Below are 23,277 nucleotides of genomic sequence, written 5' to 3' on the forward strand. Positions count from 1 at the left end.
TTCGGCTCAGGTCATGATCCCAGGGTCCTGGGATCGAGCCCCACATCAGGCTCTCTGCTCAGCAGGGAGTCTGCTTCCCTTCCTCTCTCTCTGCCTATTTGTGATCTCTGTCTGTCAAATAAATAAATAAAATCTTTAAAAAAAAATACGTTGTGAATTCAAGTTATTTTATTATACGTACTGCTGAAGCAAGCACATGAACTCAAGTTATTTTACATCTAAACTGTCTTAAACCACTCATTAAACATTAAAATAAACGGAATTTTGCCACTGGAAGAATTACCACATACTAGGTTAACCCAGTTGTTAGGTTATTTTTAACTTAGTAAATTAACAACTACATTAAAATAGCTGCCCGGTGTTTCCAGTATCTACAAATCAGTGATAAAATATATCTCACTTTGGTAAATGAAAACATATTATAGCTTTTAAAAAAAATTTTAGATTTATTTATTTGACAGAGATCACAAGTAGGCAGAGAGGCAGGCAGAGAGAGGGAGAAGCAGGCTCCCCGCTGAGCAGAGAGCCCGATGCGGGACTCGATCCCAGGACCCTGAGATCATGACCTGAGCCGAAGGCGGAGGCTTAACCCACTGAGCCACCCAGGCGCCCCATATTATAGCTCTTAAAGAAAAGCACACAGTGGTCATTAAAAGCAGTTAATTTGTATGCTGAGCACTTTTCAAAGTGCAAAGCCCATCTGCCCCTCTGCTATGGATGTCTCCCTACTCATCACCCACTCCTGAACCCAGGAGTCCAGACATCTTGGTTCCCGGCTCTCAGCTTTGTATACCAACTGGTCAGTCGCAGGTCATAAAATATAAAGGCATCTCAGCCAACCCCGCAGCCCTGGAACAAGAAAACACAAGAGACCTCACTAGTGGGTCCTGCTCTGGTCTTCGAGTAAGACATCCCCATGGGATGTTCTGCTACAGGGAACCCTGTCCTTCACACCTCATCTGTGTCTGCTCTGTGGGCCAAGCAGGCCTCTGTTGCGTCTCTCGGGGGTTCCTTCACCCACTTGACCCCAGTGACCCACAGGGTCTCCACTCTTCCCAAGCCTCTTCTTAACTCCACCCTCCCCAAAACAGTCCCCTGCCCCACAAACTTCTTACACCCTCACTTCCACTCACTCTCCAGCCCCACACCTAGCCTCCCTCCTCATCCTCCAAGAAGTCCTGATCGCCAAGCACATGGCTCTCCGAGGAACGTGACATCGGTGACATCTGAGTCGCTACACTTTCCGGAGGCCATCTCCACTCCTGGCACTGCGCTTACTCTCCTCTTTCTGTTAACTGGTATTCTCTGAGAACCTCGGTTCTGCCCCACTCCCACTTCTAAACCCAACCAAGTCATTGTGAGCTCCTTCAGTTCTTTTCTTGGGAGTCTTTGTGTGGAGAGCTCCAGAACCACTCTCTGCTCACCTCTCTCCACTCCCAACCTTCAAGGACGCTATCCCTGTTTTAATGAGAAAGTCCTCAAATGTGACATTAACAAACGTAATCTGCGAGTTAAAACGTGCCATACAAGAAAGAGAGGAGTGCTGTATCATGAACTGATTGAGAATTAATTTAGCATAGGAACAGGTCACTTTTCTTAATAAACTCAAGTGTAGTTTCACATGTTAAGTAGTTTGGGGCAATAGCAAATGCAACCTGTTCTATTTATGTTTGGCTATTAGATATTCTAGGACCTTTCTGATCAAATTCACTTGAGAGGTTTCAAAGTACTTGAACAACTGCTAAAGAGTTGCTTATTTTTATTTATAAATTATACTTAGTTTGCTTCCATGGCAACAAGAGCAATAACACACCCAGACATTCCTGCCCAGCAGATCTTCCTGAAACACTTTATTGCCCACTCAGGCACCAGAACGGATCCCTAGACAAGTAAGAACCCAGGCCTCAAAGAGGACACTCTTCATTCTGTCACTGACCATATTGAAAATGCTCCCCAACCAGACCCAGGCAAACGTCACACTCTACATTGAGGCCCAAGGTCCCTTCTAACCTAAATTCCATGTTTTTCAGCACCAGGCTCCTGGCCCAGCGACACCCATAAGGCCACCTCCAGCTGCTCACTCCCAGGAGCACCCCCACAGGCATACATGCACACAGGTGGCCCAGGGTTCTTCCACTGAGGCCACCCCTACTCCCTGGTACCAGTAACACCTGCACCTCCAGTTGAGTCAGATGCTCCTGGAGAGGAGAAAGTTTGCATTTCTGTACACACAGCCCCACATAATTTGTGGAAATCACCTGTTTTCTGGAAAAACCGCATGTCCTGGCACTCACGTGCATGCTCAGCAACCTCCCGACACACTTGAGGATCCGTTTGCTCACCAATCATCATGGAAAACCATCTGTGTTCAGCTCTTACCCAAACGGCTTACAATACAAGGGCCAGCGCACAGGATCACCGGCCTCATCTTTCTCTACTCCCCTTCAATTAATACGTTACTTGCTATTTTAATAGAATGACGAGTCATTCTTTAAGCCTAAATTACTTATGTACTCTGCAAGTCCTCCGTATGCAAGTTTTTAACACTAACTACAAGACACAAATTCACTCTAAAATTGGAATTGGACTAAAATCACTATTGTTCAAATAAGAGACCAACCAGGGATTGCCCTGGGTTTTTTTTAACTTATACAGTGATTTTCAATTCAGAGGACAAAGCTGCATAACTGCTCGAAATCACATGTGCTTTTAAACTTGCACAAACTGGGGCACCTGGGGGGCTCAGTGGGTTAAGCCTCTGCCTTCGGCTCAGGTCGTGATCTCAGGGTCCTGGGATCGAGCCCCGCATCGGGCTCTCTGGTCGGCCGGGAGTCTGCTTCCTCCTCTCTCTCTGCCTCTCTGCCTACTTGTGATCTCTGTCGAGTAAATGAATAATCTTCAAAATAAAAAAATAAACTTGCACAAACTGACTTTTTGACTCAAAAAGAACTTGTAACTTAAAACTACGTTTAGTTTCGAAGAAAGGATTTTTAAGGCGATTTCTCTACGTTCAGCGAGTACAGGCGCCTTCGCGGCGCTCCCCTCCGCAAGCTGCGGGTCTGGCCTCCAGCACGCGGCAGGAGCGCGGCCGCGAGGAGGCTGCTGCGACGTGCGGTCCCGCGAACTCCACCGTCCGAGGAGAGCCCCGGGCCCAGGAGAAAGGCCGGGCGCGGTGGCCCCGAGCCGGGTCTCAGGCGCCGGGCTCCGCCGCGCCGCATGCGCTCCTCAGCCGTCCTCCGCGCGGCCGGGACCCCCGGGCAGGTGGCCGTGGGCGCCTCCCCCGCAAGGTCAGCTCACCCCCGTGCGCGGCCCGTCCGCGCAAGCGGGCCTGGCGGAGGACAGGAAGGATTTTCCGGGAAAACCTCCAAACGCTCGGAGCAGAGGGCCCGAGTCCTCCGCCGCGACCTCGAGCCGGCCGTCAACGACGCGCGCACGGCGGCCGGGCGACCCCCGAGGAGCGCGCCCCCACCGCGGCCCGGGCAGGCTCCCGGGCGGCGCGCACACCGGGGCGCGGGCGGGGGCGGCGCAGCTCGGCCGCAGCCGCTCGGGGTGGCGGACGGGACCGGAGTGCGCTCCAGGCGGAGCAGGCGGGCCGCGCGCGGAGCCCCGCGAGACGGGCCCGGGCCCCGGACGTTACGCGGCGGGCGCGAGTCCGAGGAGCCCGGAGCGACCCCGCGGAACGCCGGCCGCGAGCCTCCCGCCGCCCTCCGCGCGGGCCCCGGGGACGGAGACACGCTGCCGCGGCCGGGGCGGCGGGGTCGCGGGCGGCGGAGGCTCGGGCCGGACCCGCGAGGCCCCGGAGCGAGCGCCGGCCCACGTGCGCAGCGGCCCGGGCCCCGCGCGGCGCCGGGAAGGCCGGCGGGTCCGGCTCCGCGTCCGCCCCCGCCCCGCCCCCGCCGCCCCCGCCGCCCCCGCCGCCCCGGCCCGGCCGCCGCACTCACACGCGCGGCAGCTGCAGCGGCGGCGCCCCGCGCCTCTGGAACACGCCGTCCACGAACACGCCGTTCTTGCCGAGGCAGCGCAGGTAGAAGTCGCCGCCCGCGTCGGGCCCGGGCTGCGCCGACGGCTCCGGGGCCGCCCCGCCATGGCCGCCGCCGCCCGGGGGCGTGAAGATCTCGAGGTGGCGCCGCGAGATGAAGCTGGAGTGGCCCATGCTCACGTCCACCGAGCCCTGCGACGAGTTGCGCCCGATGGTCACCGAGCGCTTCTTCATCAGGTACTCGAACTCGCGGCCCTCGAGGCGCGCCACGGCCCAGCCGCCCGGCGGGGACCCGCCGCCCGCGCCCCCGCCGCCCCCGGCCCCGCCGCCCGCGGGAGGCCCGCCCGCGCCCGGGAGCGCCGCGGCCGCCGCCATGGGCCTGCGAGGGCCCGGGCCGCCTTCCGCCGCCGCCGCCGCCGCCGCCACGGAGCTGAGGGCCGCGCGAGGCCGCCGGCCGGCGAGCGACGAGCGGCGGCGAGGGGCGGGACACGCGCGGCGCGCTGCGAGCCGGCGGGCGCCGCTGACGGACGGCCGTGCCGGCCAATGGGGGCGGCGCGCAGCAGTGGGGCTACCGGCGGCCGGCCAATAGCGAGGCACGCCGCCCGAGCGCCCGCACGTCCGGCCGCGGCGCCCGGCGCAGGCGCGGCTCCCAGCAGCCTGGAAAACCCGGGGTAGAGCGTGGCTGGCGCGGAGCTTCGGGGTGACTCGCGCCGGGTGCAGGTCGCCGCGGGCTGGGCGGGGGGCGGCGGCTCGGACCGCGGGGCGGGTGCAGCGCGCGTGGCCTGCACGGGCGTCCGCACGGCCTCGGGCAGAGCGGGCACGGCCTCCACGGCGGGGTCCGGCGGGAGACCCCCTGCGGCCGGGTCGGCGCGGGGGGCCGGGGGCCTGGGATGCCGCGCGCGGGGCCCGGGGCGCATCTCACCTGGGCCCGAGACGGCGCGGGAGGCCGGGCCCGCCCCCGCCGGAGGCCCGGCGCGCGGGGCGGGTCGCGGTCCGGGGGACGCAGGGCGTCCTGGACGGAACCCGGGCCCCGCTACGAGTTCGCGCGCGGGGCTCGTGAGACGGCGGCGGCGGCCGCGGGGCCTCGCGGAGTGCGGGGTCGCGGCGGCCGGGTGCGTGGAGCCTGCGCCGCCGGCCGCGGGCGCACCGAGTGGACCGAGCGGGCCCCGCGGGCCGCGGAGGTGACTCGGAAGTCGAGTCCGCCGAAGAGTAAACGGCCCCGCGGCGGCCGGAGCATGACGCGTGCCCCGACCCCGACGGCGGCGCCCCGACCGGGCGCGCCCTCGGGCACCTCCCGCCTGGCCCGCGGAGGTTCCCCTGCGGGAAAGGGTCGCGCCGTTCGAGGCGGACTCCAGCAGCGTGAAGGCCCTCTCGGGGGTGGTCAGCGCCGGCTGTCCCTCGTGCGCGGAAGCCCGACCCGCCGAGCCGGTGCCACCGCCCGGAGGCGCGTCCGATCCGTCCGCGCAGCCTGGACGCGAAGCGCCTTGACAGAGGCCAGGCGATGCCAAGCCCTGAGCAAGCCAAGCGGCGCAGCCCACGCGGCTGTCCAGGAAAACGCGCCGAGCGCCGGGACAGCGAGGAAAGGCTCCGAATCAGGGCCCGGGCCTCCCAGGAGCGGGGTTCGCAGGCCCAGGCCAGGCCGCAGCGAGCCAGCGGGCCGCTGTGTGCCCTCAGCTCGTGGGAGAGGAAGACGGCCGAGAGGGAGCCGGCGCGCAAGACCCCTCGGGACAGAGGGGTCGGGGGAGCAGCCCCCGAAGATGCGCACGAGGTGGGCCGCCCACGGCTCTTCACACCGCGAAGCTGAAGCCGGGGGTGTGGCAGACGCACACCCAGGCTCGGGCCACGGATTTGTTCTTCCCTTCAGAGGTGTCCCGGGCATCGAGTTTGTGCCAGACGCAGGACCAAGCGAGCAGATGCTCACGGAGGACCCACCGGCGCATGAGAGCGAGTACAGGGCACAGCTCCAGAGCCGCGTGGGCTGCAAGGCAGAGTGTGGGAGCCAGGGGCCAGCACAGGAGACATCCGACCTGACACCTGAAGGACAGGCACCAGGGACCACGGGAACCTCTGGGCAAAGAGAAGGGGCAGCGGGTCTGAGGAGGGAGGAGCCTGGGCGTGTCAGGGCAGAAGGGCGGGGATGACCGTGGGAGAAACACAGAGCGTGGGAGAAGGCTTCTCATTTAGGGAAACGGAAAATGGGGCAGTTCAAGCAAAGAGTAATGTGATCCAGGTTAACTGTTACAAATGTCAGCCTTCTTGTAACAAATGTGAAAGTGGGGAGACCCATTTGTGTCCCCTCTGATGATTCCGACTGCCAAAAACAATAGCTGGACCCAGAGTCCTCAAAGCGTTTGGCACAGTATTAATGAACTAATTTTGTGAAACCTTGTAAGTCCCCACATTTAAGATCATAGCAAAATTTTCGATCATGTTTAAATAATTGCAGTAGATGTATTTTCTCAAATGTTGTAAATACTGACTTTTTAAATAAATCATGGCATCATTCCTTAAATGTATGAAAAGGATTGTGAATGCCATTGTGATTTGAAATCACTAGCATGTTTTGTAAACATATAAACAGTCTCTTAGTTAACCAGTTTTATTAAATCTTTTATTCCTGGGGCGCCTGCATGGCTCAGTCAGTTAAGCATCGGACTCTTGGTTTCAGCTCAGGTCATGGTCTCAGGGTCATGTGATCCAGCCCTGTGTTGGGCTCTCTGCTTTGTGGAGTCCGCATGTCCCTTTCCTTCTGCTCCTCCCCCTGTGTTTGCTCTCTCACTCTCTCAAATAAATAAAAAAATCCTTTTAAAAAATCCTGGGTCAGGACGCCTGGGTGGCTCAGTTGGTTGAGCAGCTGCCTTCGGCCCAGGTCATGATCCCAGCGTCCTGGGATCGAGTCCCACATCGGGCTCCTTGCTCCACGGGGAGTCTGCTTCTCCCTCTGACTCTGCCTTCCACTCTGTCTGCCTGTGCTCGCTCTCCCTCTGAAAAATAAATAAATAAAATCTTAAAAAAAAAATGTTTTAAAAAAATAATAATAAAAAAAAAATCCTGGGTCGCCTGGGTGGCTCGGTCGGTTGGGCATCTGCCTGCAGCTCAGGTCATGGTCCCAGGGTCCTGGGATAGAGTCTCATATTGGGCTCCCTCCTCATCAGGAAGTCCGTTTCTCCCTCTCCCAGTCCGCCTTCTTGTGTTCCTGCTCTTGCTATCTCTGTCTCTGTCAAATAAATAAATTCTTATTAAAAAGTACAATAAAAAACCCCTTACTGGGGCACCTGGGTGGCTCAGTGGGTTAAAGCCTCTGCCTTCGGCTCAGGTCATGATCCCAGAGTCCTGGGATCGAGCCCCGCATCAGGATCTCTGCTCAGCAGGGAGCCTGCTTCCTCCTCTCTCTCTCTGCCTGACTCTGCCCACTTGTGATCTCTGTCAAATAAATAAATAAAATCTTTAAAAAAAAAAAACAACACCTTTACTCCTAAACTCATTTCTTCCATTCAAATTCCTCCACAAATTTTATCCTAAATACAATAAGTGGGGGCGCCTGGGTGGCTCAGTGGGTTGGGCTTCTGCCTTCAGCTCGGGTCGTGATGTGATCCTAGGGTCCTGGGATCGAGCCCCGCATCGGGCTTTCTGCTCTGTGGGGAGCCTGCTTCCTCCTCTCTCTGCCTGCCTCTCTGCCTACTTTTGATCTCTCTCTGTCAAATAAATAAAATCTTTAAAAAAAATACAATAAGTGTTTAGGCTTGGGTATTTATTCATGAACTTATTATTTACCCCTGGAGAGAGACGGGGACACACACACACACACACACACACGCACATTAATTTGCAATTCCTGCAAAAGGAAGTGTCATGTTAAAACATTTCTCTTTGATTTAATTAGTATTACAATTATTGTTAACATAACTGATGAGAGCAATATAAATATATGTAGGTTTTGATTAAGACTAAAAGGTTGAGTATGTTGGAGATTTATCTCTTACTATGTCTGGGGCTTTGTTCCCCTCAACACCTAGTTCATATAGCTGGTGAGGGGAACTGCTGGAGTGAGGCAGGGCACGGAGCCAGTGTTATCCCTCTTTTTCATAAATAATACACATAAGAAAACAGAACTAGAGGAAGTTTCATTATAGTGACCTAACACTGTTCTTTGAACCTCTCCTAGTTGCAAGTGTGATGTGAGGGCAGAGGCTTTGTGGGACTGGGAGGCGCCGGGTCTCTGTGTAGCCAGGGACACACCGTAGGCGGAAGGGCTACACACCAGTAGTGAAGGAAGAGCAAAATACCTGAAACGAAGAGCTCATTGAATTTTCTGAACACCAGACGGGAGATGGCTGAAAAGAGGATTTTTCAACTCAAAAGTTCCATCAGTAGAAGGCAACTGAAAACAGAGAAAAAAATTAGAAAGATAACAAAGAAATGTTAGGAACTGTGGGCAAGATGAGCCCCTGCAGTGTACTGAAAGTTGGATGTCCAGAAGAAAGGGAAAAGAAAATGCATGAATAGAAATATTTGAAGAGAGAATGTGTAAGAGTTTTACAAATTGGTGAATACACTGATTCAGACCCAGAAAGTTCAGCAAACTTTGTCCCAAGGAGGACAAATTCAAAGAAAAACACTTGCAGGCATAATACAGCTCAACTTCTGAAACCAAAAGTAAAAATAAAAGTCCTAAAAGGAGAGAAAATTTATTTTTTTTAAAGATTTGTTTATTTTGGAAAGAGTGCAGGAGAGCAGGGGTTGCGGAAGGGCAGAGGGACAGAGTGAATCCTGAGCGGACCCCCTGCGGAGTGCAGAGCCTGATGTGGGGCTCATGACCCCAAGCTCACAATCTGGGATGATGACTGACGTGAGCCCAAATCGGGAGTTGGCTGCTTAACCAACTGTGCCACCCAGGCGCCCCTAAAAGGAGACAAAAATTTAAGAGACAAATTATAGTCAGGGAAATGTCACTGAGAATGACTTACCAAGAGCAATGGGCATCAGAAGGAGAAAGACAGTGTCCACAAAAACGCTAAAGATCCAACCATCCTTGAGACCAGTATCCAATACCTAACCAAAATACCCTTCAAAAATTAAGGCCTTGGGGCACCTGGGTGGCTCAGTGGGTTAAAGCCTCTGCCTTCGGCTTGGGTCATGATCCCAGGGTCCTGGGATCAAGCCCCACATCAGGCTCTCTGCTCTGCAGGGAGCCTGCTTCCTCCTCTCTCTGCCTGCCTCTCTGCCTGCTTGTGATCTCTGTCAAATGAATAAATAAAATCTTTAAAAAAAATTAAGGCCGTAGTTAATTTTTAACATCTGTAATAAAAGGCATTTTCAGGGCGCCTGGGTTGCTCAGTGGGTTAAGCCACTGCCTTCAGCTCAGGTCATGATCTCAGGGTCCTGGGATCGAGTCCCCCATCGGGCTCTCTGCTCAGCGGGGAGCCTGCTTCCTCCTCTCTCTCTATCTCTGCCTGACTCTGCCCACTTGTGATCTCTGTCTGTCAAATAGATAAATAAATCTTAAAAAAAAAAAAAAAGGGTATTTTCAGATAAACAAAAGCTGAAACTGTCACCAAAGGAGCTGCCTTCAGAAGAATACTGACGGGGCGCCTGGGTGGCTCAGTGGGTTAGGCCGCTGCCTTCGGCTCAGGTCATGATCTCAGGATCCTGGGATCGAGTCCCGCATCGGGCTCTCTGCTCAGCAGGAAGCCTGCTTCCTTCTCTCTCTCTCTCTGCCTGCCTCTCTGCCTACTTGTGATCTCTCTCTGTCAAATAAATAAATAAAATCTTTAAAAAAAAAAAAAAAAGAAGAAGAATACTGACGTTCTTCAGGCCAAAGGAAAGTGACCCCAGTGGATTCCCAGATCTGCCCTAAGGGATGGAGGACACCTGACCAGATGATGACATGGGTAACTGTAAAAGACACTGAAGGGGCACCTGGGTGGCTCAGTGGGTTAAGCCTCTGCCTTCAGCTCAGGTCATGATCTCAGGGTCCTGGGATCAAGCCCCGCATTGGGCTCCCTGCTCAGTGGGGAGCCTGCTCCCCCCTTTCTCTGCCTGCCTCTCTGCTTGCATATGATCTCTGTCAAATAAATAATCTTAAAAAAAAAAAACTGGGTATAAATTTTGACTTCCTCAAAACCTTACTAATAGCCTACTGTTGACTAGAAGCCTTACCAATAGCATAAATGGTTGATGAACAGTAAGTTGTATGTTAAACATTTTATATGTTGCATTCTTACCAAAGAAAATAAGCTAGAATAAAAAAAACTTTTAGTGAAATCATAAGGAAGAGAAAATAGTTTGGTACTGTACCGTATTGAAAAAAGTTCACCTGGGGGTGCCTGAGGGGGTGGGGCTCAGTGGGTTAAAGCCTCTGCCTTCGGCTCAGGTCATGATCTCAGGGTCCTGGGATGGAGCCCAGCATCAGGCTCTCTGCTCAGCGTGGAGCCTGCCTCCCCTCCTCCCTCTGCCTGCCTCTCTGCCTACTTGTGATCTCTGTCTGTCAAATAAATAAATAAAATCTTAAAAAAAGAAAAAAAAGTTCACCTGTAAGTGGACCTACATGGTTCAAACCCACACGGCCCAAGGGTCCCCCTCGCTCACAACTGTGTGTGTGGATTTTGTAACCTGTGTCTGTAACAGTTATCTGACATTTAGTAACTTATGGGCTGCTGATGTTTCTTCCTGCCTTCCTTTCATTGTTACTTAGTTTCTGTAATGTTAGGTCCTGGATCCCCAGACTTCCCCCCCAGACTTATTCTTCAGAGTGACTGACTCAGGACAAGTCTGTCTCAGGAAATCATGTAACTCCACTCCTCTGACTTGGCTGCCAGGAGCGGCTGTCAACCCGTCCTTGGCTGTGGGGTACACGGAGCAAACACATGTTCTTATTTGGCCAAGCTTTCAAAGAAAATATAAGGTATATTCATGAAAAGATGGTCATGCTGATAATTCATACTGTAAATTTTAAAAATTATTATCATGGATGTAAGCACTATATTACATAAATGATAATTTTCTCATTTTCTGGTTTTCTTCTTTCAGAAATACAAATACTACATGGTATTATCCAGCGAAGTTCCTGTCAGTACAGAGCCCACCCCAACGGGCTCGAGTAACTGTATTGGTAAAGATCACTAACCCAAAGCAACAGGTTCTTGAATATTGATTTGCTAAACTTATGCCCTGTTTGGTCTATAGGGTAAGTATCATCCCAGGCAAAACCTCAACTGGCTTTTTTGTAGAAACTGACAAGCCGGCTTTCATACTCATTGGGCAGTGCAGGGGCGCAGGAAACCAGAGCCAGCGCGCCACGAGGTTGGGCTGCAGTCATGTAAATCAGTAGAAGGCTGCTGTCGCTACAGGCGCCAAGTGAATAGAAGACGCCTCCTCTGACTTGGCTTTTAAAGAGGAGATTTTGGTAACCTATAAGCTATAGCGAATAAACTCGAGTAACCAAATACAAAGCTGTAGTAGAGTTGTGTGGTACTGGGATAAGAATAGACAAGTCAGTGCAACAAAATAAAAGATCCAGAAATAGACCTCCATGTGCAGAAGCAATTGATCTTTTAAAACTTTTAAAAAAGATTTTATTAGTGAGAGAGCGCACTAGCAGGGTGAGTGGGAAAGGGAGAAGCAGACTCACAGCTGAGCAGGGAGCCCCATGCAGTGGGGGCTTGATTCCAGGACCCTGAGTCATGACCTGAGTCCAAGGCAGACGCTTAACCCACTGAGTCACCCAGGCGCCCCCCCATCAACTGAGTTTCAACAAAAGTGACAAAGTTATTTATAGAGGAAGGGAAGTATGATTTAAGTATGTGTTTGGACTCTGTCGCTAGTTACTGACACAGAGCTCCTAAATCCCTTGGAATTTCCTACGGATGGGAGCATCTTTTTTTCTGATGAGGTGACTCTGAGGGGGCTCCTGGATGGGGGGTGGTCACCAGGATGAGAAGTTGGACCGTTCAGCTCCATCCCTCATCCTCTGGGAGAGGGACTGGAGGTTGAGGTTAACAATCTCCTATGAAACTTCCACTGAGCTATTCCAGCAAATTACTGAACCTGAGACAGAGTGATGGGAACCCCTGATTTGTAGCTGAGTCAGAAGTGTGAGTTCCCTGGGACCCATTACTTACAAATGGCGTCTAAAACAGGGGGCCTTCTGGTCCCAATCTATGGGACCTGCACTAACTCTGGACAGTTGGTGGCGGAGCGGGGTTGGACCGTGGCATGCCCAGCTGGCATCCACAGAGGACTGGAGAACTACTTGGTGTGGAAAGCCCACACATTTTTTTTTAAATATATTTTATTTATTCATTTGACAGACAGAGATCACAAGTAGGGAGAGAGGCAGGCAGAGAGAGAGAGAGAGGAGGAATCAGGCTCCCTGCGGAGCAGAGAGACCGATGCGGGGCTTGATCCCAGGACCCTGGGATCCTGACCTGAGCTGAAGGCAGAGCCACCCAGGCGCCCCAGCCCACACATTTTTTGTTTGAGTATTGTGAGTGGAGAAGGAGGTTTCCTTCAGGAAGTCTACAGGTGCACGGACAACTGGTTGTCCTAATAACAGTAACAACCACAAGTGTGAACTCACCGCACCTGGCACCGCACACACCGCGTGACCTGGGTCGGAGAGCCTATGTGAACAGCCAAGACCAGAAAGCCCACAATGTAACAGACTATCCTAGTGCCTTTGTGGTCTTAGAACCCAAACAGTGAAAACCATAAGGGAAAAGTTGCTACATTAGAAGTATGAAAAATTTTTATTGTACTCCTCAAGGACTATGAAAATATGAGCCACAGACTGAGAAAATATCCACAATACACATACCAGACAAGAATATCTAAACAGAATTTAAAGGAACTCCTGCGGGGGAGCCTGGGTGGCTCGGGCTTAACAGCAGCCAGCTCTTGGTTTCGGCTCAGATCTTGATCTCAGGGTCATGGGCTCTGTGCACAGTGGGGAGCCTGCTTCTCTCTCCCTCAGCCCCTCCCCCTGCCCACACCAACTCTTCGTCTCTCTCTAAAATAAATAAATCTTAAAAAAATCAAAGCACAGAACTCTTGGGGTGCCTGGGTGGCTCAGTGGGTTGAGGCCTCTGCCTTCGGCTCAGGTCATGATCCTGGGGTCCTGGGATGGAGCCCTGCATCGGGCTCTCTGCTCAGCGGGGAGCCTGCTTCCTCCTCTCTCTCTGCTGCCTCTCTGCCTACTTGGGATCTCTGTCTGCCAAACAAATAAATAAACAAAACCTTTTAAAAAAATAATAAATCTTCTTTATTCAGGAGAATCAAAAACGGAAGCAACGCAGGGCACCTGTGTGGCGTAGTCAGTTGAGCATCTGACTCTTGATTTCAGCTCCAGTTGTGCTCTCAGGGTCATGGGATCAAGGCCCACTTCGGGTTCTGTGCTCAGCACGGAGTCTGTTTGGGATTCTCCACCCCCCCATAAGTAAGTAAGTAAATAAGTAAATAACTAAAATCTTAAAAACATAAAAATTTAGAATCTAACACAGTGTCGGGTGGTCGTGCTGTCCTAGAACTGACTGCACACGCCTGTCCGCTCCTGCTCTGCTGAGAAACAGATCAACCCTGACTCCAATGCACAGCAGTGGGGGCAGCTGGACATTACTGCGAAGGAAATGGGCCACGGTGTAGCGCCAGGGGAGGGGAGGGCCAAGCGTGGTGCCCGTTTCATGGATGGGGCTGATTTGCTGCCTAGTGACCAAGCAAAGTCCCAGCAACACTCACTGGCTGCTACTAGGAGCCACTCCCACATCTTCGGATGCTGTCCTTTTCCACTAAAAAATTAATATGTCTTGGGACGCCTGGGTGGCTCAGTCGGTTAAGCAGCTGCCTTCAGCTGAGGTCATGATCCCAGCGTCCTGGGACTGAGTCCTACATCGGGCTCCTTGCTCGGCGGGGAGCCTGCTTCTCCCTCTGCCTCTGCTGCCTCTCTGCCTGCCTGCGCTCACTCTCTTTCTCTCTCTCCCTGGCAAATAAATAAATAAAATCTTTAAAAAGAATTAGTATGTCTTGCTTTATAATTTCAATTTAAAATTACATTTTAATTAAGATTGGAAACTACTACTAGATCACTTAAAAGGTAAAAATTGGTAAAATGTTTTAAATTCCATCTGATTTTAGGAAAGAGTGAGTTTTATAAGATGAATAATACATACATTCCTCATTGAATTTCATCCTAAACAAATGAGACCTTTAGAGATCTTATAATTCCAATTTTTTTTAAAGATTTTATTTATTTGATAGACAGAGATCACGAGTAGGCAGAGAGGCAGGCAGAGAGAGAGGAAGCAGGCTCCCTGCTGAGCAGAGTCCGATGAAGGGCTCGATCCTAGGACCCTGGGATCATGACCTGAGCCAAAGGCAGAGGCTTTAACCCACTAAGCCACCCAGGTGCCCCATAATACCAATTTTTAAAAGAAAATTGTTAAGTGTACTGATATTAACTGGACCTGGAAGTGACTCTAAGGCGTGTGTCATCAAACTCTCTTCTCCACAGACATCCCTCAGGGGCTCTGGACACAGGAAGAGGCGTGTTCGCACGTTTGTACTCCAGGGGCAGGAAGAGGGGTGACAGCTGTGCCCAGATGCGCCTCCCGCACACACGTCATGGAAGCTGTCACAGAGCGGCTGCCTGTATTTACCTGCTTGGTTAAGGCTATGCTCCCAGAGAGGCAGCCGTCAGCAAGGGACCAGGGGGCGGGCAGGCCCTACGTAAGTTGCCCCACATTCCTGTGTTCTCAGCCATTTTACCTGAGTTTGGGAGGCGCACCAGGTACGGCCTCGTTGGGGGCAGTATGAAGACATGGGGCCCTGGTCGCGCGCAGCTGGTGTCCCATGCTGGCCATCCACACACCCGTTGCCCTTAGTGTCAAGGTCCAGCTGTGTCTCCTCCTCCAGGCCGCCTTTCTACATCTCTGTGCTGACACTGGTGTCCCCAGTGCGAAATGCAGACTGCGGGACCGACATGAATCAAACAGCACGGCTGCGGGTGGTTCCCAGACCGCGGGACCTCCTCACCCCAGCTCAGCCGTCCCTGGCGCTCCCTGCGCCCTCTCAGCACCCGGGGCCTGGCTGGTCCTCCCATTTCGAGAGGTGACAGCACCGGGCTTTCACCCCTGCGCTACTGCAGCCCCACGCCTGTGTTCGCTGGCACATCCGCTCGGCAGGCGTTTCCTGTCCCCAGCCTCATTCCTGTGCTAGACGCCGAGGGCTCTCTGAGAGCCAAGGGGAGGCAGGCTGCCCGTCGGGCCAAGGAGGGGAGGAGGCCTGGTGCAAGCCGTCCCCATGCCTCACCTGGAGCAGCAGCTTCTCTCCCACAGCGCCAGCCCCTTCCCGAGACCCCCTCACACACACACACACACCCAGTCCCTTCCCTGAGACCCCGCTCCCACCACACACACACACACACACACACACACACACACGTCCAGCTCCCGCTAAGAGACACCCCCACCCCCCCGGCTTCCATTTGCCACTTGGACACAAACCATGCAGGCGCCGTCTCACTCCGGGCCCACAGGACGATGATCACTGTGCGCAGACATTCTCCTGATGGGACTCAGGCTCGCTGCTCTCAGCACTTGCCCGATGCCTTAGTTTGGGAGAGCGGCATTATGAATACTGATAACTGGTTGCCATTCGCTGGCCAGAGCAGAAACCTTCCTGAGCTTAAGAGGGTCATGATGAGCCTTCCTCATCCTGGAGGTCCGTGGGCCAGGATGGGACCTGGAGGAGAAAGCAGGCTACTGGGGCAGGTGCACGAAAGAGAGGACGCCTGGACAGCATTCTGATGGCCCACCTCAAAGCTGTACTGGACACATGGCCTGGCCCCGTAGCCACAATTCCGACCACCAAGCTAACAGAAACACCTCCAAAGCTGTAAAACCCCTTTAAAGTCCATTTCCATCCAACGAAACCTATGGAGAGCTACACCCACGGGAGACAGACACTGCTTCAGTTTGGGAAACAGATACAAAAGGAAACAGAGATCCTGCCTCCAACGGAGGGTAACAGAAAGAGAAACACCAACATTTCCAAAAGTGGACAAGGAAGATTTTTGGCACTGGCGAGTGAACGCAGGCGGGTGAGGAGAGACTAGAAGCCCCATGGCTCTGGGCCACAAGGGTGGAGCGTGTTCCGACCTTCGTGTAGACACACAGACAATCACAGGCACGCCTGTGTCCTCGGGTGAGTGGCCACACCTGCACATGCTGGTCCTGCAGCTCCACATGGCACCAACCGCGGGGTGCCGCCTGGGTCAGTCCCTATACCCGGAGATGGCATAGACACGAGGGTACCGGTGCACCCTGGAATAGCAGCAAACACCAGCCTCCAAGAACCAGAACTCCTGGTTCCTGTTGCCCCACCTTCCCCACACTTGGTAAGGGCAGCCTTTTCAGTGGGTTTGCTGCGTCCACCCCTGGCTACGGGCATCTTGTCCTGGGCTGACTGGTCATGATCAGGGCAAGGGTTTCTTGGTCACTGGTATTCTTTTCAGGACCAGAGAGATGGGCGTCTGTGCTGCAGGGGCCTTAGTGGAGAGGGGAGGGTTGCAAACTTGAATGGCTCCAGGTCCCAGCCTCCCACAGGGACAGAGTCGCTGCGATGGCCGGGTTACACTGGGGCTCTGATTGCTACCATTGTTACAGACAACACTAGGACGTGGAGGCTGGCCTCTTCAGCCTCTGAGAGTGCCAGGTGTGACCAGAGCCAAACTCGGCACACTAACTCACTTAACCCCCAGTCACCATGGGTAACCATCGAGACTCTCTCAGGATGGCAGGAGGTGAAGCCTGCTGTGTGGGGTCACATGGCTGGGGCTGCCCTGGCTGAGGTGAGCAGGCAGCATGAGGGGACAGGTCTTTGCTCAGTGGGGATGTCCACTCCTGTGTCCCCCACTTCCCCAGAAGCAGGGTCGAGGGTGAACATAGCCCTGCCCAGGGGGCCTGGAGAGGAGCGTGTGGGCGGCACCTCTTGGGGCCTGCAGAGCATTCCACCTGTCCTACAGCCAGAGGCTGCCCCAAGGGGGTCCTGTCGTCCAGCCCCAGACCCCAGGACACGTGGGGCAGAGGTCTGAGAGACTGAGGCTGCAGGGGGCAGCATCCCCCACAACATCAGACATCCCAACTGAGCAAAGGTCCTATCCCATGAACACAGGTCGGCCAGGAGCACGTGCATGGAGGAACACGACCTGCACAAGCAGCGCCCATCACCCTGGCAAATGCTCTCCCTTCTTCGTGTCTCTCAACTCCTATGCTTGGAGGCCACGTCTGCAGCGGCCCGCCAGTAAGCACACCGCGGGAGAGGGCAAGTCTGTGCAGCGAGCCAGTGCAGACCACGTCTTACAGTCCCAGAGTGTCTGAGGCATCTTGTCCAAAGTCTGGAAGTCTCTGAAGAAACAACACCCAAGCTGGTAATGATGCAGCAAAGGGCCCGAAGAAAGCAAAATGCCCCAATGACAGGACTCCATGAGCTCACGAGTCCCTGCATGCGCTGTGCACCCGTCACAGTCCAACACCGCAGACGGGCAATTTTCAAATGCACTGGAGCTGCACTGTTTGCCTTAAGTTCAGACCAACGTGGCACACGTAGACATGACTGATCACAGGAAATCCAAACACAACCAGAAGGAAATATGCTACTGATAGGAAAAGCTGAAACAAAGTCTTGTCAACACTTCAAAAAATCAAGTGTATCACAATGGAAACCAAAAACACTCAATGGTCAAAATCATGAAGGGAAAGAATCAGGATAGCTAAGAAAACGTGGATAATGGAAATAACACAGAAACGAAAGATATTCTGAGAACTAGGACACTCCTCAACAGGGAGCAAAAGAGCAGGAGGAGAGCAAAGCGGAAGGAAGATGGTGATGGCAGGAAACCATGCCCCCGAGCCCCCGAGTCCCTGACTTTGAAGTCGGTGACCTCATGGAGTACTGGGATGCTGCATTACACCTGTTACGGTGAGCAATAATTCTGGCCAACCAAGTATGAGGAAAAATTCACGTTTCATACCCTGACCCCATTTACAGAGATCAAATAAATGTAAAATGGGTGAGAGATGCTTCTCAAAATGTTTGCAAAGAAGTATTTTTGTAAAAAATTTGTTGTCCGTGGGATGCCTGGGTGGCTCAGTGGGTTAAGCGTCTGCTGTCCACTCAGGTCATGATCCCAGGGTCCAGGGATCGAGTCCCACGTCGGGCTCCTTCCTGGGCAGGGAGCCTGCTTCTGCCTCTGCCTCTGCTGCCGTTCTGCCAGCCTGTGCTCGCGCGCTCTGTCTGGCAAATAAATAAATAAAATCTCTAAAAAAAAAAAAATTAGTTGTCCTGCATTTAAAAGAAAGATTTTAAGCATCTCTACACCCAGTGTGGGGCTCGAACTTACAACGCGGCGGAAGGGAGTCGCGTGCTGCACGGACGCGCCGGCAAGTGCCCCTGAAAGAGCCTGTTTCCCAACAGGAGCTCGGCCCGCGCCGCCGGCCCGCGGGTTCCAGGAGCACCTCGCGGCCCCGCGCAGCGCACGTCGCGGGAACCAAGCAGCCGAGTGTGCGGCCCCCGAGTGCGACGCAGGAATCACGCACGAGAAGGGGGTTCGCTCCTCCCCGGCCGGACACGGAATGGCCGCCACCAGGGACCCTCGAGCCCCGGCAGGGCCCTCGGCCCCGCACCCGCGCCGGACGCCCCGGCCCCTCGGCTCACACGACCCGTCCGACGGCTCCGAGCGCGCGCGCCGCCCGAGGGCGGAGCGGACCGTCCCCGACGGCAGCCGCTTCCCGAGAAGCGCCGTTTGAGCCCCGGGGCTCGCTCGCGGGGCGTCCGCCTCCGGCTGGGGTCCTGGGCCCGGGGTCCGGGGACCGCGCCGCGCCCCCTGCTCGTCCCCCGCCTGTGCCCGGCGCAGACGCACAGAAAACCTTAAAAAACCAAGAAAGATCAGCGAGACGCTGCACGAGCCGCAGGAGCCCGCGGGTCCGACCCGCTCCGGACCGGCCCGCCTCCCCCACACCGCGCGCCCCAGTGGCGGCAGAAACGCGCTCCGGCGCGCGGGGGCAGGGCGTGCCGGGGGGCGGGGCGTGCCGGGGGGCGGGGCGAAGGCGAGGACGCAGCGGCGACGGCTCCCCGCCGGCGACGTCGGGCTGAGGGCTGAGTCACCACAGACCCCGCAGAAAGCGAACGCCCCGAAGCCGCCGCGTTTCTCCCCACGCCGGCGGCGGCCCGGCCGCCCCGAGTCCCTGAACCCTGCGTCCCGGACCCCCGCCTCGGCCGCGCCCCCAGCCCCGCGCCCCATGAGCCCCGGGAGCGCGCCGCACCCCCGCACCATCAAGTGCGCACGCGCGAACGTACGCGCGCCGGCGCCTCCGACGCACGCGCGAGCACGTGACCGGCCGCCCACGTGACTGACGACGGCGCGGCGGGGCGTGGCGGCCGTGTGGGGCTTGCGCCCTGCGACCCGCTGGGCGGCCGGGGAGGCCCGGGGAGCTGCGTCCGCCCGCGCTCGCCGGCGGGGACGTGGGCCCCGCGTGAGAAGGACGGCGCCTCCGCGAGGTGGACGCGGCGCCGACGGTGGGGCGTGTCCTCCTCAGCGACAGGGGGACGTGGGCGGACCCCGCGGGCTTCGCCCCTGCAGCCTCCCGGGCAGGACCGTCCCGGGACGGGCTCGGACGCGCCTTCCTGGGGCCCCTGCCCGGGCCTCCTGGGCCGCGCGTGGTGGTCCGCGAGCGCTGTCGCCGGGCGGCAGGGACGGCGGGGTCCGAAGGGAACCTACACGAGCGGGGTCCGGAGCGAGGGTCGCCCCGACGTGGCCCCGCGCGTCTCCTGCAGCGGAAGCGTCCGCGAGGTCACCTGCCTTTGGGGGTCTGGCGTCGCCGCCCGCGCCCCCACAGCCGGCACTGGGCTTCCCGTTGGCCACTCAGCCGTGTAAGCGGGCGCTGCGGCGTCCGTGCGATCCAGCCTCGTCCCTGTCCCCGGGCCGATTTGGCCCGAGGGTCAGTCAGCCGCCCTCGGGATGGCCGGAGAACGGCTCCGACGGGCGCACAGCTGTGGGTCACCTCGCCCGCCTGCCTGAGCCCTTCCCACGGCGGAGACCTTCAGGCCCGCTTTCGGGGGGCACCTGGGTGTTCTCGAACCCCGGGCCCTCCAGGAAGTCCGCCCGCACCCCTCACCTGCAAGGCGGCTCGACGCCGATCCTCGAGTCCCTGCGCGGGGGCATCGTGGGACGCGGTGCTCAGAGGGGTGCCACTGTCTTGTCCCGGGCCCGCCCCTCTGCCTCTCATTGACCGGCGGTCCCGGACTGAGCAGGCAGGACCCTGGGGTGGAGGTTCAGGCTCGGTACAGCCCCTCCTCCCCTGTGGCACCCGCCGACCCATCTTGATGTTGGGAGCCAGGAGCTGCCCCTGTGCCCAGCTGGGTGTATCCGGATGCTTCAGAAGGCCCTGCCGGCTGCGCTGCCCAGGCCTCCACCTCAGGTCCTCCTCCGCCCTTGCTCTCCGTTGGAGGAGAGCCCCGGGCTTGCGGTCATACACCTGAGCTCGTGCTTGTCCCCACAGTTCTGGATGTCTCTGCTTGCTCCCGAGTCACCTCTTTCTCTTCTCCGAGACCCACCAGGAAGCTAGAGGGCGGGAGAGCCAAGGGGCTGCCGCCACTGGGAAGCCCGGGCAAGCAGATTAGAGGGAAGGAAAGGCCGAGCACCCCTGGCTCGTTCTTGCCGGGAGGCGGGCTGACACTCCACTGAGGAAGGCCGCTGCTCCCCAGCCTCAGCATTCTGGCCTCCCAGTGCGGTGGCCAGTGGTGGAGTGCTGCCGGCCTCCCTAACCCTGCTCACTGAGCTCCGTGCTGCCTGCCACATCCTTTGAGCATCCTGGCTGACCCTCACAGTGTGACCTTGGCAGTTTCAGGCTGTGCGTCTCTTTCCTGATGCTTCTGTGGGCTTGTGAGAGGAGATCGCTATCCACAATGGCAAGGTCCATACACGGTTTTTACTCCAGTCGCTTCAATGTGAAAGATTTTTTTTTTCGCTCAAAGGATTTGTATCCGGAATGTTCTGGGGGACAGCTCTTACTTCCTTGAAAGGGTTTTGTCTGTGTGTGTGTGTGTGTTTTTTTTTTTTTTCAAATTATAAAGATGAACAGAAGGCGTCAAAACACTTGAAAGCAGTTTTTTTTTTTTTTAAAGATTTTATTTATTTATTTGAGGGGAGAGCACGAGCGAGGAGAAGGTCAGAGAGCGAAGCAGACTCCCCATGGAGCTGAGAGCCTGATGCGGGACTCGATCGAGGGACTCTGGGATCATGACCTGAGCCGAAGGCAGTCGTCCAACCAACTGAGCCACCCAGGCATCCCTGAAAGCAGTTTTGTATTGAAGAAACAACTTTACAGGTCACAGAAAAGAAGTAGACCAAGAGAAGAAGTAGAATTAAAAGAAGAGTTTATTCATAATCATGTAAATTAGGAGTCATTTTCCTATGATGGGGAGAAACACTGTTTTTGTTCCTTTCCAAAACCCAGTCACCGCCACCACATTACAGAACCTGCGACCACAGCCCGGTGACATGGACACTCTGGCCTGTGACTGTTCTGTTTCTTGACTTTTGGGGGTTTTGTTTTTAACAGCAGAAAAGGACATGAATTCAGATTTTTCACAAGAAGTCAAAGGAGGGAAAACAAGTCCACTTTATTTGTAAATGGGCACTCGCCTTGCCCTAGTCCAGCTGCTACAGGAGCCTGCCAGCCTCGTCTCCCTGGCCTGCAGACCTTTCACAGTCGGGGTCTGGCCTAGTGGCGCAGCGGAAGCGTGCTGGGCCCATAACCCAGAGGTTGATGGATTGAAACCGTCCCCTGCTACGTGCCCATCTTTTCCTGGGCAGTTGCCTACAGACCCGTCCCTGTCCCCCTTCCCTTTCCCCATCAGGGTGTGCAGAGCCCAGCAGCACCGGTTCCATGGTGTGATGGTCAGCACTCTGGACTGAATCCAGTGGTCAGGTTCAGGTCTCCGTGGGACTGCACGACTCGCTTGTCCCCTCCCCCTTGTCTCTTCATCCCCACTTTGGTGTCCCTTCTTCCTTGTGCACTCAGGCCAAGGGTGGCCCCATGGTGGCCCTGGTGTCTTGTGGTTCTATGGTATAATGGCCGACACTCTGGACTTTGAATCCAGCAATCCAAGTTCAAATCTTGGTAGAATCTGCCTCACCTGTGGCTCTTTTGTGCCCCCCCCCAACCTGTCCCAGGTAGTGGGCAACGCAGTCCTCACCAGGACAGGCTGGTACCTTCCCAGATCAGGGTCTCCTCTTTTGAGCCCATGTGGAGACCCCTAGCCGCAGCTTCCATTTAACCCACCGGCCCTTCCATGGTCACCTGTCACCTTTTCCTTGTGTGTCCACATGCCCAGGACTCCTCTTGCCCCTGCGCACCGCCGCCTGTGGCCTACAGGACATAGTCTGGTGGAGGAGAGGGTTGACTCTGAAACCTCTGGTTCTCTTCCCTCGGGGTGCACAGGGCCCAGGACTCTTCCTGTCCCCACTCCTAAGCTCATCTCTTGAGAGACCTCCAGGCAAGGGCCCTTGAGCTGGCTCGTATGGGCAGTTTGCCAGAGCTCCTGCTCCTCCCCCAGAGGGGGCACATCAGGGATTTCCTGATCTCTGTCTTTTCAGTGTGCACTTCCTCTCTCTAGCTTGACTTTTAAAAAAGACCAAAAGGGGCTCATACTGTCGGTGCCAGGAAATCTTGAGTTCTTTTTATTAGAGTAGATTTAAGAGTCTCAGGTAAAGGCTCAGGAGCCTAACTCTGCATCTGCTTCTCTTGTGACCTTGGAAAGATCCTGCCCTCTTGGGATGTCAGCTTCCTCATCTGTACAGTGAGGAGAGTTGGGTGAGCTGGTCCCCTAGGTTCATCCCAACTCTGCTGCACAAATGTGATTTTTTTTTTCTGCCCCTGACTACTATGGGACCCTGGGACCCAGTGCCCTCCTCACTCCTGTTCTCCACCGTCTTTCTGAAAATGGGCTCATGTCCCACCTGGAGCCCAGGTGAGGGCCCAGAGGAGCCTCGCTCCCCACACTGGCTCACGTATGATGACAAGGGCCTATTCTGAGGGTTCCTTGGGGACATACTGCAGATATTTCCCTATTTGTGCATTAAAAAAAAAAAATCCACGTTTTAACTGCCTCTCGCATCCCAGTTTGGATGTTCTCTGCCAGGAACGTGGTCAGGGTTACTCTCATGCAAGCGTCATAATGTCTCGTACTTGCCCACGGGGCACCCGTGGGCGGTACTGCTCAGGGAAGGCTCCTGAGAGCGAAAG

The 23,277-nt window shown here is 55.6% G+C and overlaps 2 protein-coding genes across 4 annotated transcripts in view; both read right to left on the bottom strand.

Annotated features, from left to right (window-relative positions):
* FOXK2 (forkhead box K2) overlaps window positions 1–4,369 on the bottom strand; it is a 69,174-nt gene extending 64,805 nt beyond the window's left edge. Inside the window, exon 1 of the mRNA XM_045085617.1 lies at window positions 3,942–4,369. Coding sequence (XP_044941552.1) covers window positions 3,942–4,354 — 413 coding nt within the window. The 5' untranslated portion in view covers window positions 4,355–4,369. The remainder of the gene's footprint in view (window positions 1–3,941) is intronic.
* Window positions 4,370–13,981: 9,612 nt separating this feature from the next.
* LOC123393510 (translation initiation factor IF-2-like) lies at window positions 13,982–19,350 on the bottom strand. 3 transcript variants are annotated; one of them, XR_006608284.1, is made up of 3 exons: window positions 18,372–19,347; window positions 18,003–18,265; window positions 13,982–15,712 (listed from the first exon to the last, which is right to left on the bottom strand). XR_006608284.1 is itself a non-coding variant. In XM_045085620.1 (2 exons), the coding sequence occupies exons 1-2, from the start codon at window positions 19,302–19,304 to the stop codon at window positions 18,151–18,153; spliced, it is 1,044 nt and encodes a 347-aa protein (XP_044941555.1). In that variant the 5' UTR covers window positions 19,305–19,350; the 3' UTR covers window positions 17,659–18,150. The 3 variants fall into 3 exon arrangements, 2 of the variants coding, with proteins under 2 accessions (XP_044941555.1, XP_044941554.1); XM_045085620.1 differs by lacking the exon at window positions 13,982–15,712 and having other exon boundaries at window positions 17,659–18,261; window positions 18,372–19,350; XM_045085619.1 differs by lacking the exon at window positions 13,982–15,712 and having other exon boundaries at window positions 17,659–18,265.
* Window positions 19,351–23,277: the final 3,927 nt, after the last annotated feature.

The sequence above is a fragment of the Mustela putorius genome, unplaced genomic scaffold (genome assembly GCF_011764305.1).
Source record: "Mustela putorius furo isolate JIRA1106 unplaced genomic scaffold, ASM1176430v1.1 tig00000873_pilon_pilon_pilon, whole genome shotgun sequence".
In the NCBI taxonomy this organism is placed as follows: Eukaryota; Metazoa; Chordata; class Mammalia; order Carnivora; family Mustelidae; genus Mustela; species Mustela putorius.

Coding starts and splice junctions, on each gene's coding strand:
- LOC123393510 (XM_045085619.1), bottom strand. CDS start 19,304: ATGGTGCGGGGGTGCGGCGCGCTCCCGGGGCTCATGGGGCGCGGGGCT. Junction 18,266..18,371: donor CGACTCCCTTCCGCCGCGTT/GTAAGTTCGAGC, acceptor TTTATTTGCCAG/ACAGAGCGCGCGAGCACAGG.